The 15344-nt window shown below is 46.7% G+C and overlaps 1 protein-coding gene across 1 annotated transcript in view; it reads left to right on the top strand.

Moving 5' to 3' along the window:
• The first annotated feature begins 4921 nt into the window (after positions 1 to 4921).
• Positions 4922 to 15344, top strand: part of RIC8B (RIC8 guanine nucleotide exchange factor B) — a 95701-nt gene continuing 85278 nt past the window's right edge. The window contains exon 1 of the mRNA XM_088478924.1: positions 4922 to 5305. Within this exon, the coding sequence (XP_088335050.1) occupies positions 5222 to 5305 (84 nt within the window). The 5' untranslated portion in view covers positions 4922 to 5221. The remainder of the gene's footprint in view (positions 5306 to 15344) is intronic.

Raw genomic sequence — 15344 nt, 5'->3', positions numbered from 1 at the left:
CATAGAGCAGGCTAGGTATTGGGACTGAGAAAATTTGGGGATAATGCAGTTTTACATTATAAAGGCATATACTGTAGGAGATTTATTTAAAAAACACAATTGCTAAGTTATTTATTCCATGTTTGTAAGCCAATGTTTATACTGTTTATACTATAGTTTTACCACTTGCAGCCATATTGGCAGAAAATTTGACACAGTTTTAACCTGTTTATACAGTACTTTTCTACATTTCCAAGAAAACAACAACAAAAATAAAAAATAAACATTTTTTTTTCTTTCACAAGAAACAAATGTGTAGTGTTTTTTTTATCTTACCTTGCAAAACTGGTATTGCAACACTTTCACAATAGCCTTGCAGGTGTCCGGTATGAAGACGCCCAAAGCCTGTGTGGTATGAGGGTCCCAAACTTCAGATCTTCCAGTGACCTTCCTGTAGCCAGGTACCTCAGGGTAGCCACCAGCCTCTCCTCAGCAGGGATAGCCCTCTGCAGCTAAGTATCCTGCTTCTGGATAAACGGGGTCACCAGACGAGCAACTCCATACGCAGGAAATTGCGATAGTCATCCGGATTGTTCTCCCGAATCTCCATCAGCAGGGACATGTGTGAGCACCTTTCCCTCTGCAGCAGCCACTCCTTGGTCCAGCATGCTCTCCTCCTATGCTGGGCCCTCTCCATCACCTTCACCCCCAGCATAGGCAACCATAACTCTATACCGATAGGAAGCCATCAGCACAGAATACAGGATAGAATGCAGCAAAAACACACTTTGTTGAGCCAGGCTAAAACAAAGCAGAGCACAATAGCAATGTACACCAAGCCTCACTAGTCACAGAGCAGAAGTGCACAGACCTAAAATGGTGCCTGCTTTATATACCCCCTACTTAAGCTCGCCAATTGTTATTATTTTTTTTTTAAATCTGGCCAATCATCGTGATGTGTTTGGTAAGCTAACGATTTAATGTGTACGATCTCACGATTTGGTCATGGGACACGATGCATGATAGATCGTGAGATCGTGGGTCAATTTGGACAGTTTTTACACCAAATCGGGCCCACGACTGCCGGGGAGCGGCCGGGGAGTTCAAGGGAAATCGGACACGATATCGCATCGTGACCACATTGCCTAGTGTGTAGGCACCTTAAGACAATTGCCAAATGTGATGTGGGAGAGGGCGGGGAAACAGATCTGATATGCATGCATGATGAAGTGTATGGTACACCTTATGCCCCTTCCCCTCTCCAAGCTTCAATGTCACCATACTGTATGCTGGTGCTCAACAGATGCCGGCTGAGTGCCAAAAGCCATCATCCTCCAGTTCATGGCAAGGCCCTGGCAGTCCCTTCCCCTGTCATCTACACTGTCAGCTCCACTCACCATACGTGCCATTAGAAGAAGGAACCGATGCCCATATGTAATGGTTTTGCTTTATTGGCCCCACCAAACAACCTCTACCCATAAAACAGCTTTGTTGAATACAGGGACTGAGGTTTCTTTGTTCCATGTTACACAGGTTCCCTCATATAGTCTCACATGGGTTTCAGTGGAGGATTTAGTAGGTTCACAGACGTGGGCAGCCCATGTTCACTGCAGAATGCAAACAGGCAAGGACTTATTTTTAAGGCAGAGGTCTTGGTGTCAGAATAGCCCGATAACATTAATGGGATGGATATTTTGTGTGGGTCAAACCATAGGATCCCCTCTGGCACTAATATGTTCAGATGCTCTGTCAAAGCCTATCATGTATCTGCATTGAAACTCTTAGAGGGGATGCTAAATGGTTTCCAGGGTACATTCCCCCACCTGCCATACGTCATTCCAAAACTGTTGTTTTATATGGAGGGCTTAAAAAAAATTGGAGCAAAAAATACAAGCGCTGCTCACTGCAGGTGTGTTCAGAGAAGCTGTCAATCCTTTCAACGCCCCTGTGTGTCCTATATAGATACCAGATGGTTCATACAAACTAAAAATGACTGCAGAGAGTTAAACCAGGTGTCCCGCGCCCTCTCTTGTAGCTGCAGTACCAGATATGATCACTGTAGTAGAGAAAATCACAGAACAAGCTGGTGACTGTCATTGATCTTACTAATACTTTCTTCTCAGTTCCAATTAATACAGCCATAACTCACTTGCCTAGTTTTTCATTATGTTGATGATCTTATGCTTAGTGGCCCCTCAAAAGAGACTGTACAACAAAATCTCACTGTTCTCACTGACCATATGAAAAAGAGGGGATTGGCAGTGAACAAAGACAAGGTGCAAGGTCCGGTCCAATCTGTAAAATTTTTGGGCAGGATTTGGTGTGGCCTTTAAAAGACTATACTACAGCCAGTGCTGGATGATATACAGCATCTACCTTCCCCAACTTTGGTTAAAGAAGCACAGAAGGCTATTGGCATCATGGGATACTCGCGCCCCTTTGATCCTCATTTGGGATTGATTCTGCACTCTGTTTACAATTTGATAAATAAAAAGCCTTGGTTTATGTGGGGCACGGAACGAGAAGATGCTTTCCAAGCAGCCAAACAAGTTATACCAGCAAACAACACCCTTGGCCCTTTGGATCCTGAAAAGCCATTTTTCCTGGATGCTACCACAGCCAAATATGGGACGTCCTGGAGATTCAGGCAGAATGAAAAGAGAGGAGTGAAAGAAAAATTGGATTCTGAGCAAAGCAATTCTCCTGAGTACAGAGCTGATACTCACCACTGGAGATACAGTTACTTGCAGCTTACAGAGCCTTACAGCAAGTGGAATTCCACAAACAAGCAACAGCCAGTTACTATAAGAACTGATTTACAATAAGCTAGCTGGGTGAGACAAGAAGGCTTTGAAGCCAGAACTGCTGTAGCACAGAAACCCACCTTACAGAAGTGGAAGTGGTACTTGTCTGAAATAGGAAGTGTCACAAGAACCAGCTACATTCAGCACACAACTAGCTGAGATTACATTTGAATCAGTGGACAATGAGTTACCATCCATCCAGATTGGAGGTGCACCAGTGAAAGAGGCTCTTACATCTGCCACTCTGACTGCAGAAAAAAAGACAACTGCGTGGTTTACTGACAGTTCCTCACCTCTCCTATGCAAGAGCAAAACATGGTCTGCTACTGCATGCCAACCAAACACTCAAACTATCCTGCATGAAAGCGGAGTCAGTGGATCAAGTCACTATGCTCAATTGAAAGCAGTCCATTTATGTCTGGAAGAAACAGAGGATTCCATCATCAGCTATGCAGATTCCTGGCTCTGTATAGAGCTGGAATGCCCAATAGGTAGAAAGATGGATGGAAAGTGGAAAAACAAGCCCATCCGGGGAGGACCTCTGGTGTGAGGCGTAATTTGGTTGCACTGTAACAAAAGACCAATCATGATACTGCAGGACATGTCAATGGACATACAGGCATGGAAGAAAATTATGTGGTTGATGAACTTGCGCAAGTAGATTATCTGCAGTTACCTGAAGAACAAGATGAACTTTATGGTCTTACTGAGTGGGCTTATACCCAGTCTGGACAGAGAGGGGTGCAGTGTACCTATGAGTGTGCTAGACATCATAGAATCCCAACCACATAGCTCATGGCTCAAGAGGTGATGGAGAAGTGCACACTGAGTCAGCAAATCAATACCAGAGAACAGATTTAAGGGGCAAATCAGCAAGACAAGTATGGCAAATGGACTTTATTGGCCCCCTGTTGTCAGGGAGGGACAAAGTGAAATATTGCTGTACTTCTCTAGACACTTAATCTAGATTTTTGCTTGCACTCCTGAATAAGCATGCTGACCAGAAAGCAACCTTGAAGTTGTTACAGGATATCTGCACTCACTATGGAACTCCGCAAGAAATACAAACTGATATTGGCACATACTTTACAGGAAGTCAAATCCGAAAGTGGGCCAAAGAAAACCATGTACACTGAGTGTATCACATTCCTTACTATCCACAGGTAGCTGGCCTAATTGAAAGGTAGAAACACAGTTAAGGATTGAAATGCCCATTGGGACATTGAGAGAATGGGACAAAATGTTAGGAACTGTACATTTGTATTTCTATACATCCTACACTGCGGAGAGTGGTCGTTTGTGGGAAGTATTGAAATTTGTCCCTGAATCACTTTGGATAATCACTCTACCTGAATATGATCTATCAGGTAGCAGGTCTAAATATTACCTGTAGGGAATGATATAAAGAGGCCCTGGTTAAACGTATGTGCTGTATGATGGAGGCACCATCATGTGCCTATTGCTTGTGCAGTGTCTCCGTCTGAACTCGGTCTAGACAATGGCCTGCGTGGCTCTGCATCTGACAACGCAGCAGCTTTTATTGACAGGCCAGCGACACCCCTATATCATGCCCACATGACCAAATTATTTGTAATCACTTCAGGCCACCTTCCAGGAACACCCATGGTTTTCCCTCGCCGGTTCTGATACCAGAGGTCCCATACGCATTTGTGATGCACTCAAGATAATGCATGCATCAAAGGGATTATCAGATTATTTTGTGCATGCACAGCTGCAAGTGGTCGCTCAACTACGAGAACATCGGCATTGAGTGCACTCAGCGTACGCCTCTGAATCAGGCCTTATAGCAGGCTTGCCATATCATCTCTTTCATTTGGGACACAAGTGAATTACACAGGTTCTGTGGCTGATTAAAACCAGATGAAATTGAGCGTTATTACTACCAAATGTGCTGCTGTTAACAAAGCTTGTTTAAATTGAAGAAATGAAAAAAAATGGCAACAGAACTGTGACTGAATTATAGTGGGGGAAACTTAAAACGATGTTTCTGTCCCAATAACTGGAACCGTTATCGGTGAAATAAAACACGGCTATAAAATGGGAACTACCGGACTTCAAAAACATGGCGTCCACCAACAGCCCACTGAGTTGCATTACACACTCCGCCTCACTTTCATAGGTTGGGCAATGCGTTAGATACCCGTCACAGCTATTGTGGGAGGGGATGCCAAGCAGTTTAGGAGGCTCCGAGTATGAATGAGCAAGTTGAGTAGAGTCGTATTATCAGTGTTTGTATACGAATGCTCAAGCTAGGTAGAGCAGAGCAGCAGTGATCAGTTCGGTTGTCTGCATGTCACTGCGCATGCTCACTGAGAGAGAATGGCACTGCGCATGCTCGGTGAGGGAGGCTGGCTCAGTGAGTATGTAAGAAAAGGTTTCTGGCTGGCTGTAGTTTCCTCCTCACCTCCCGCACAGATATGGATCTGGACACGGTGCTTGGGAGAGTCAGGCCGGGGAACCACGAGGAGACGGAGTCCTCCCTGCGGGAGTACAACAGCCAGGTAATTCCTGAGCAACACCCTGTGCTGTCATCACAGCATACACATACATCACAGCATGCACATTACTGTCATCATTGCTCACCACTGCATACACTGTTCTGTCATTACTGTCATCACTGCCCGTACTGTGCTATCATTACCGTCATCACTGCATGCACTGTACTGTCATCACTACCCACTCAACTGCATACACTGTGCTATCATTACTGTAATCACTGCACAGCCATTGCATGCACTGTACTGTCATCACTGCACACCCACTGCATACACTGCTGTCATCACTGCGCACACTGTGCTGTCATCACTGCGCACACTGTGCTGTCATCACTGCGCACACTGTGCTGTCATCACTGCGCACACTGTGCTGTCATCACTGCGCACACTGTGCTGTCATCACTGCGCACACTGTGCTGTCATCACTGCGCACACTGTGCTGTCATCACTGCGCACACTGTGCTGTCATCACTGCGCACACTGTGCTGTCATCACTGCGCACACTGTGCTGTCATCACTGCGCACACTGTGCTGTCATCACTGCGCACACTGTGCTGTCATCACTGCGCACCCACTGCATGCACTGTACTGTCATCACTGCACACACTGTGCTGTCATCACTGCACACCCACTACATGCACTGTACTGTCATCACTGCACACCCACTACATGCACTGTGCTGTCATCACTGCACACCCACTACATGCACTGTGCTGTCATCACTGCACACCCACTACATGCACTGTGCTGTCATCACTGCACACCCACTACATGCACTGTGCTGTCATCACTGCACACCCACTACATGCACTGTGCTGTCATCACTGCACACTCACTACATGCACTGCTGTCCTCACTCTCTGCAGTGCACTCTCCCTGCATACACTGTACTATGATCACCGTAGCTGCTGACTCTACATACACAGGCACCCCCATCCCTGGCCTACCCCTAAACTGCATATTTACCATCGGGATGCCAGCGGTCGTGATGCAGACATCGGTATCTTGCTTCAGGGTGGCTGTGTCGGCATTTTGTTGGTCATTGGGATTCCGGCATCGGTATATTGACGTCCAGCATCCAGTGTGCCAGCATCCTGACTGCCTCCCCACAGACAATATTGGTCTGTCTTTTCTGTGATCTCTGCAGCAAGCGACACTGCATACACAGGCATTACTGTTATCACTGTAGCAGCCAGCACTGCAGAGTCACTGAATATACAGACAATGCTGTGCTTTTATTACTGTTCTCATTGGAGAACTGTACACTGGGCCTGATACAGAAATGGATGCAGTGCAGATGTTTATGCAAATGAACGATTATTGGTTTTCTGTCTTTCATTACCGATGTCGCTCACAGCGATTGACAGAAAGGCACTGTTTGTGGGCGGAGGTGGTGATGAAACAGCAGGTGTGTAGCGACAGTTTTTGCAGCGTCTGCCTGCGACTGCGATTCTACTCACAGAAAAACTGGCTTTGACGTCGCACTTCCAGTGACCATTCTGTGCGACTAGAGTTACTCAGAAGTTCGATAATCGACTGATATGTGACCAAGCTGTGTCTTTGTTGGCAGTCGCTTTAATTTGCAATGTGCATTCCGGGGAGTGGGGGTCTCCATACAGATCCCGGCAGCTGCGACATTTATGCAGATTTCCGCACAGTTGCTGTGTACAACAGCTGTAGCGTCATTAGCTTACATCTCTGAATCAGGCCCACTGCACTCTAACTACATTCTGTGTTTCTATTACCGTGTTCACTGGAATGCACTGCACTCGCTGCAGAGACATACTGCCCTGTACACTGATGCCAATCCTTTCATTGGAATTCTATTCACTGCGTTATGCCCACTGTACTCCTGAAATAATGCACTTGCTTGTAGTTATTGTGTCCAATATGTAGTGCATATCCCGGCAGACGAGATGGCGGGCATCCCACCGCCTGGCCGCTATCCCCTTATGTATCAGGATACTGGCGTCGGAATCCCGACAGCCGACATCCCGATCGTAAAGACACCGGAGCCAGATAAGTCTTAGACGTTAGGTTTGGGCTGCGGGGAGGGGGGGGGGGGTAGGGTTGGGCACCCCCCTAGGGAAGGTTAGACTGTGGAAAGGGGGTGTTAGGCACCACCGGGGGAGGTTAGGGTTAGGCATCCCCCAGGGAGGGTTAGGGAAAGGCTGCGGGGAGGGGGGGTTAGGGTTAGGCACCATCGGGGGGGAGGTTAGGATTAGGCACCCCCATCCGGGAGGGTTAGGTTAAGGAGGGGAGAGGGGGGTTAGCGTTAGGCACCAACCCCATACCCAACCCTATTCTGCCCACTCACTACTTTGCTGTTATTAGTGTACTCCTCATTTGTGCTTTATCCAGTAATTACTGTGGCCAGTGCTGCCACCATTGTATCCAGTGGCCTCCTTTCTCTGTTTTGTCTCTTTGATTGGGCCTGTCAGATCATCATGGCTGTTATTGTAATGTCATGTAATCCTTTGGCTAAACCTAATAAGTTATTTGCAATTAAATCTTCATTTTTAATTTGTGTTTCCTAAATACCTGTAAGTGTTCTCATCCTTATGCAGACACTGAGCTTTAATGAGCTGAATTATATTTATTTATTATTAAGACTTTTGTGTTTTTATATATTTGGCAGGGTCATCTTTTATTTGCGTTAAGGGGCAATTTCCAGTTTTGCAGATGAATGTGTAGAAATATCTGCAATGTATGGGTTTCAGGTAAATCAGGTTATCCAACATGTTGGATATCACCGACCAATCATGGTTGTAGATTGCTGGTGTATGGTAACAATCAGCCGATTTTCACAACCGTTACTAGTAAAAGGATGAGCATGTCAGGTTTGGCAGATCTGTAATTTGCTGAAGACGATCTGCAAATCCCTTAAAAATGATCTGTAATGAATGGACACAGATTGGTGGATTGAGAAATTCATGAAATCAGGGGAATACAAAATGTAGAATTGTTGAATGGTTTCTATGTGATTGCTGATGTATGGGCCCCTTTAGTCAGCATAGAACAGACCTACTGGGCTATATTATTTAGTTATAGAGAACCATAAATAGAAGAGAAGTTAGGTTAGCATCCCTGTACTACAGTGTAATGATCGGGTGGAACTAGCCCGCTGCAACAAGGGCGCCCGCCGATGGCGGAAATATCAGCAGCCCACCCAGATTCTAATAATGAGTCAGACTGACACATTATAGTACACAGCCAGCTGTAACGAAGTTAGACCCCTCCCCTTACCACAGGCCCCTCCTTTCTGTCGCCTCTCTGAGGCGGTCCACCTTCTGTTGCTGCCAGCGATCTGAAGTCACGATCTCATGACCGTGACGACACGAAAACCAGGGAAGAGAGGAGCCAGCCTGCTTGCCCCTGCCCTTCCTCTGCAGCTCTCTATTCTTCTTCTACATGTTTTTACCACCTAAACCACACAGGCTGTATGGTGATGTCTGCCAGGCTGGCGTCCTTGCTGTACCCACGCTCATCTGCCTGCTGTGGAGGTGCCCTGTGATAAGTCTTTGCTCTTTGTGTATACTTATGCATTGCTATTGCTCAGATATTGTCTGTCTGTTATATCCTTTTGACATGTCGTTTCTGACTGCACATTTTCTGTGTGCTTACTAGTACTGCTTGTGTCTGCTGTGTATGTGTATTGGCATTATATTTACATGTAACCTGAAGCTCCTCTCCTTACCTATCAGCTTGTGTTATTGGTTGTGTATGAGCATTGTGAGTGTGACTGGCTGCATGTATGTGTTACGTTTCTGTAGTGGTTGTGTTGGTGTCGCTGCATGCTACAGGGAGGTCATAGTTTCAGTGGAGTATACTGTATACTTCATCATTTACATCCAAACTTCCATCTGCTGGCTGGGAGCCAATGTTAGATAAGGGGATTCCATCGTTTTATAGCACAATGTACAATAAAGGTATGTTTGCAAAGTGCTTTTTAGATAAGAGCTTAAATGAGTAACTGTTCATAGTCACACTGTGTGCTTTCCTTTTATCTGTAAATATACACCTATCCTTTTTGCGCTGTATGACGCAAGACTCTTAGATGCTCTGCCATGCATAGTGATTCCCGGACTTTTGTATTTATTTATTTTTTTTCTTAGCATCTTATTCGTATTGTAGTCTCTAATAGTGTTCTAGGCCAGTGTTATTTGAACCACGGCGCCCTAGAGTATCAGCCTTGTTTTCACGGCACCCCTATGTTTGTTTGTTATTGAGAAATTTAGAAAAAAATGTAGTAAAGTGAAGTAAATTGTTCTAACCTGTCATCCCTAGGCTCAGTAATGTAACAGGTTTGTGCTTCTGTTTGTCCACATATTTACATTACATTGACCATAAATAATTAGATGTGGTGCTGGACCATCAACCTGAGGCACCCTTGCAAGTGTCCCAAGGCACCCCAGGGTGCCACGGCGCACAGTTTGGGAACCACTGCACTGAGTTTTTGGGCCATGTTCAATATGGGGCGAAAAGTCCGTTACCGGCGATAATTTATCGCCAATGATGTAATTTTCGCCTATTTTCAATATCCCCTTATTCAATTACATTGACTTTTCGCCGGTGCCAAAAGTCAATGTTAAAAAACGGGCATAATTTTTCACCAGCCTTTCGCTGGCGAAAAAAAGTGCAGAATTGGGGTTTAGGGGTGCAGGCTTAAAAAAAATAACCTGCACCCTTGGGAATGCCCCCTTTAAAACGATCTATGTAAAAAAAAACAAAAAAAAACACCCCAAAAAATTTGTTAAATTTTGGGGTTACAAAAAAAAAAAAATGGGGAACAAATTTTAAACTAACTAAATGAATTCAGGGGGGGGGTTCCCAAGTATGCGTCAGGTGTTTTAAAGAATGCGGGTGGTAGTGACAGGTGCATTTTTGAAGAATTTTAAAAATGCACCTTAGGGACTTAAAGATAGGCTTGCACCCATTTTCATGTACCCCAAATTTGATGTACCTAGTTTTTTTTTTTGTAAAGTGCTCTTCTTCACCCCTTCTTCCCTGTCGGGAAAAAACACCTGCCGCTGCTATTTAAAAAACATACTTGCCTTCCGCAGGCCAAAATGAGGGTACCCATGATCCCCCCCCATGTCAGGACATCATTAGGGGGGTCCCTGGATGCTTTCTCTAACATTCCCAAATTTTTTCCGATACCATTCCGCCGGGTCCCGTTTTCACAGCTTCCAAATTGAATATGGGGATAAAGTGGGTGCACGCCCGATACTTTATCCCCGTCAAACCTCCGTTATGGAGTGAAAAGTCCAGCACGGACTTTTCGCTCACATATTGAATACCCCCCATTGTTGTAAAGGAATTGGTACAAATTAAGGAGCTCATTCAGAGCCGCTCGCTAGATGCGTTTGCTCGTTCCCTGCCTATGCACATCCAGCGCACGCCCAGCAAGGCAGGCGATCGCACGGCATTAGCACGCCCACTATGTCTTGGCGAGCGATCACTTAGTGAATGCAGACGCCCATCAGCCATTCTTAAGACGCCCACTTGCACACGTCATCGCCTGGAAGTGCTTGAAAACATTTGTACATTGAGCACCATCGGATGTGATCGCAGAGCTTGAGGTTGACTATACCCTGCCGCCAGCACTGCGATCACTTCAGAGTGAAATCCCACCAAGTGACGTGCACTATGACGCTGCCTTTTAATTATGCACGCCTCTGAAACGGCGTTGATACACTCAGGCACGCTTGAGTTCGCACCTCCACTTCCCCGTTTCCAGTGGCCAACCCCTGTCACCACCCACACACGGCTTCCCCTGTCACTCACTCTGCTGGGCAGTCTATGCACAGCGAGTGAACGCATCCCGAACTCCCGCACTGGTTCGCGCACGTGCATTGCTATGCGTACGCATGCGCAGAAAACTACTATCGGCCAGCTACGAGCGTTCGCATCATAGCAAGCGAGTCTGAATCAGTTCCTAAGAACGATGCGTGGTGGTAGGCATGGCGCGGCTCACTCATATTGGACCACATTGGTCTTTTGCCTATTTACACAGGTTAGCGTCTGAGTTGCACACAGCAGCTGCATGCAATGTCAGCACCTTTGTCCACGTGATCCGTAATTTTGTCACAGTAATGCAACAATGACACACATTTTGTCAAAAAGTCTGTGGTGAGACCCTATGGGGATGAATGAATTATGTTTTCAGTGTTCTCCCCACGCTGTTTTTTGCGGGTGCACCACCCGGCAAGTAACCGCCTACCACCCGGCACTTTGGGAGCCTGCAAGTGGGGACAGTATCTGGGAGCTGTATAATAAAGACCAGATCCTACAGACTTTGCAGCTTTTTCATAATCAGACGACTGGTCCTCTAATATTAAGAGGAGAATTAATATATAAAATGTGTGACACAGTTAGGTTAGGGGGTCCCTCTCCTGGGTAGAGGACTCCTTCCTTACACACACACACAGCAGCAGGGAAGCAGCACACCAGTCTGGATGCAAGTACAAGCTGGTCGGCGCCAGTCTTTATTGTACAATGTCAGAAATAACACAAAGAAAACATAAACGTAAATCCTAGCCCTGTCGGGGCACTAACTTCACAGGTAGTTCCCTCACTACCAGAACCTGGCAGGGCCTAATGCCCTCGCCAGCAACAAAGCACAGCACAGTACTCACAGGTTTTCCAAGTGTCTCTGAGCAAACTCCCTGTCTGCTCTCCCAGGTGAGACAATCAGCCCTAAACACACTAGGCTTATATTGGCCACTCTCAGGTGGGAACCCAATCAAGCCTGTTAACAGGCTGCGAGAACCAAAACCTGGAGTGGCCGTGGGTGGAGCCCTCCCTCTCCTCTCACCCACAACCCCCAGGTCCCAAACCGGCTTTTCAAAAAGCCGAAACTCAAGCCTGCTACACTGCAGACTTTCTCCTGGGGATTTTAAACACATAGGACAGGAATCTGGGATAAATGTCCCTGCCACAGACCACTTTACCAGTGATCCTATCACAAATGTTATTTTAAGCTTAAATCATTATATGGTCAAAACACTTTTTTGCGTAGGCCCCCACCTGGCTACTTCTTCATGCTACCCGGCTAGAAAAATTTTCTGGGGAAAACACTGTTTTTTTTTGGGTGTTGATAATTAATGGGGGCCCGATGGAGCAATTTGTTTTGGGCGCCCATAAGCACCAGGTTTTGCAGCGTAAAGCGGCTAAACCCATCTACACTAATAGATGCTATGTGAAAAGTGCCATTTGGGCGCCCAAACGGCTGACTATTCACACGTTTCTGCTTGCCGACTCAGGAGGGTGCGAGCAGAAATTTGGTCAGCCACGGTAACTGCGACCGATCACAGCAACAATTGAACGGGCGTGCAGGAAACAGTGGAATTCCCCACTTGGAGCAGCTTAGTTGCAAAGTTTGCGCTGCACCAAATAGTATAATAGAGGTGTATGTGGACCATACTTGCTGAAATTCTGTCTGCCTCCTCTGGGTGAGGTCAGGCAGGTCAGCACCGTAAGGGGGTGTGGCACGGCATAGGTCAGCGGTGCGGCGGGCTTGACGACATGATTGCGCCATTGCAGCCACATCCCAACTATACAAATCTGCTATTAACGGCATTGTAAAGTGGGTGGGCGTGGCTACAATGACGCGATTCAGCACAAATCGCGTTATCAGCCGCCCATCCACTTTACCCCAGGCGGACGGGGAGCCACTGCTGGATACTTGTATGGCTTTCCGGACAGCCGGGAACAGCATCGGATTTTCGGGAGCCTCCTGGCTTTTCCAGAAGGGTAGAAAAGTATTATATGGACACATCTGTGCTACTGAACAGTGGGCGGGTCGATGTTGGGCCAGTGCGCATGCGCACGACAGACCCAGCTCCGCCGTGCACATGCGCGAGACCTGGATAGCGACTGGCAAGCCGTCGCTATGAGTCTCGCTACAAAGGGGGCGTGCTGTCGATGGTGAGTGACAGCACGCCCCCTTTTGGTGGGCGTGCGGGGAGCATGGCTGACCAGACGGAGGCGTTCCCATGGGAACGCCTACTGTCTGGGGCCGGCCCCACTGACATCACAAGTGATGTCAGTGGGAGTGCTTTTTGCTCTGATAGAGCCAAAAGCACTCCAGGGCTTGCGGCAGACGAGACCCTACCACAAGGGTCTCATCGCAAGCCCGATGGTCTTGACCATCGCGACCATCTTTTTGGCCGCTCGCTATAGCTGTGGGTGGTCACCCGCAGCTATGTGAGCGGCCAGGAGGCCGCTCTAAAATCAGGAAGGACGGCCCTGATTCAGAGCGAGTGCTCTGAATCAGGGCCAGTGTTGTTCACATTTAGGTGTCCCTATGTGTGTGTTAGGGGGCATATTGTTGCACCTGGTCCCACCACTCGCTAGTTCTGTCACTGGAAAAATCTGATTTACAGACATATACTCTTTAGTATATTGTGTCTTCTTATTAACTTATGAAGGTTTTTTCATCATGACACACTATACATTACGTTTTTTTGTCCTCTGCAGATGGATGGATAGATCTCATTACAGCCGTATATATATTTAAATAAGTCAAGTGCTCATGTATCCATGGACAACCAATCCTAAAGGATTAGGATGTTCTTGCAAAAATTCACATACAGTACTTTCCCAATATACATTAAAAATGTATGTCAATTGAGGTCTCAGCTACAAGTATTGATAATGATTGGATGTACATCTTTGCATGCTAGATGCTGAAACAAGTTGGACTGTGTGATTTTAAACGCGCCTCTATATGAAACAATCTTCCTACATCATTATGACCAGAGCCCCATATCACTACTCTGTACTGTTGTGAGACCCAGGGTCTCATTCAGACCCGCTTGCAATTGCTTCAGCGCTAGCAAGTGGGTTGAGGTTGGTCCCTGCGCGTGCGCAAGCCAAGGAGCGAGAGAGAAATTCTCTCGCTCCGGGTCTCACTACAAAAGGGGCGGCTGTTGATGTTGATCGACAGCTCCCCCCTTTTGCAGGCGTGGCGGGGGGGTGGCTTCACAAACTGAGGCGTTCCCAAACGAACGCCTGCCGTTTGTGGGCGGCCCCACTGACATCACCAGTGATGTCAGTGGGAGAGCTTCCGGCTCTATTAGCTATCTGGGGCTTACAGCAGACGAGACCCTACCACAAGGGTCTTGTCGCAAGCCCCATGGTCGCGATGGTCTTGACCATCGCGACCTTCATCCTGGCTGCTTGTTAAAGCTGTGGGTGGTAACCCACAGCCTAGCGAGCGGCCAGGAGGCCGGATCATTTTTTAGATGCGGCCGCCCTCATTCAGAGCGAGCGCTCGCATTTTGCGAATGGCTCTGAATGAGGTCCCCTATCCCTTCTGCTTTCTAACCCTTTGGGGTATATGAACTAAAAAGTGGGTTTTCCATGCTGCCAATTCTCAGCCATTTTTACTGCTAAATTTCAAACGGCATTAGTAATAAATGCTATATCAGGCTTGTTTTGCATTTTGGAAACCTGCTGCCTAGTAATTTTCCCCCTTAGTCTGTAGCTTGCAGCTTCTCTTTATTCCCCAACCACACTCACAACATTGCCCCTGCCACATGCTGCCCTGTTCTTGCCACATATTCACTAACAAACTCGCATGCCTGCCTCCTGTCTGATCAGCACATTCATCTCCTGGAAGTCTTTGTGCTGCTGTGGGCATATTGATGATTGATTGGCTACAAATATTTTTTCCATTCATTGCTACTTAAAATATGTGACATCCAGATAAGCAGAAGGTGAAGATTGAATACAAAGAGGTTCTTTGGCCCTAGTCACACATGTCATTTAAAGATGACCCTTTCTGGAATTTTTGAGGCTTATCAAAAAAATCCTGGAGTTCGCAGTCCAGCCAGTGGACATATGAGTGGGAATGAATCCCTTCTGCTGACATGTAATTTGTCTTTCGGCTGCACCCTACAATAATGGGGTGTGGGAGCTGGTAATAATATAGCAGATGAAAGTGACTTATTATTTAAAAAAAAAATAAAAAATGTTATCATTCAGTCAGGGCCTGATTCGGAGACATACGCTAATGCAACTGCATTCTGTCACAGATCGC

The sequence above is a fragment of the Taudactylus pleione genome, unplaced genomic scaffold, assembly GCF_031769625.1.
Source record: "Taudactylus pleione unplaced genomic scaffold, aTauple2 ptg000225l, whole genome shotgun sequence".
In the NCBI taxonomy this organism is placed as follows: Eukaryota; Metazoa; Chordata; class Amphibia; order Anura; family Myobatrachidae; genus Taudactylus; species Taudactylus pleione.
The sequence above is the reverse complement of the archived record's forward strand: the minus strand, read 5'-3'. Positions and strand labels throughout refer to the sequence as shown.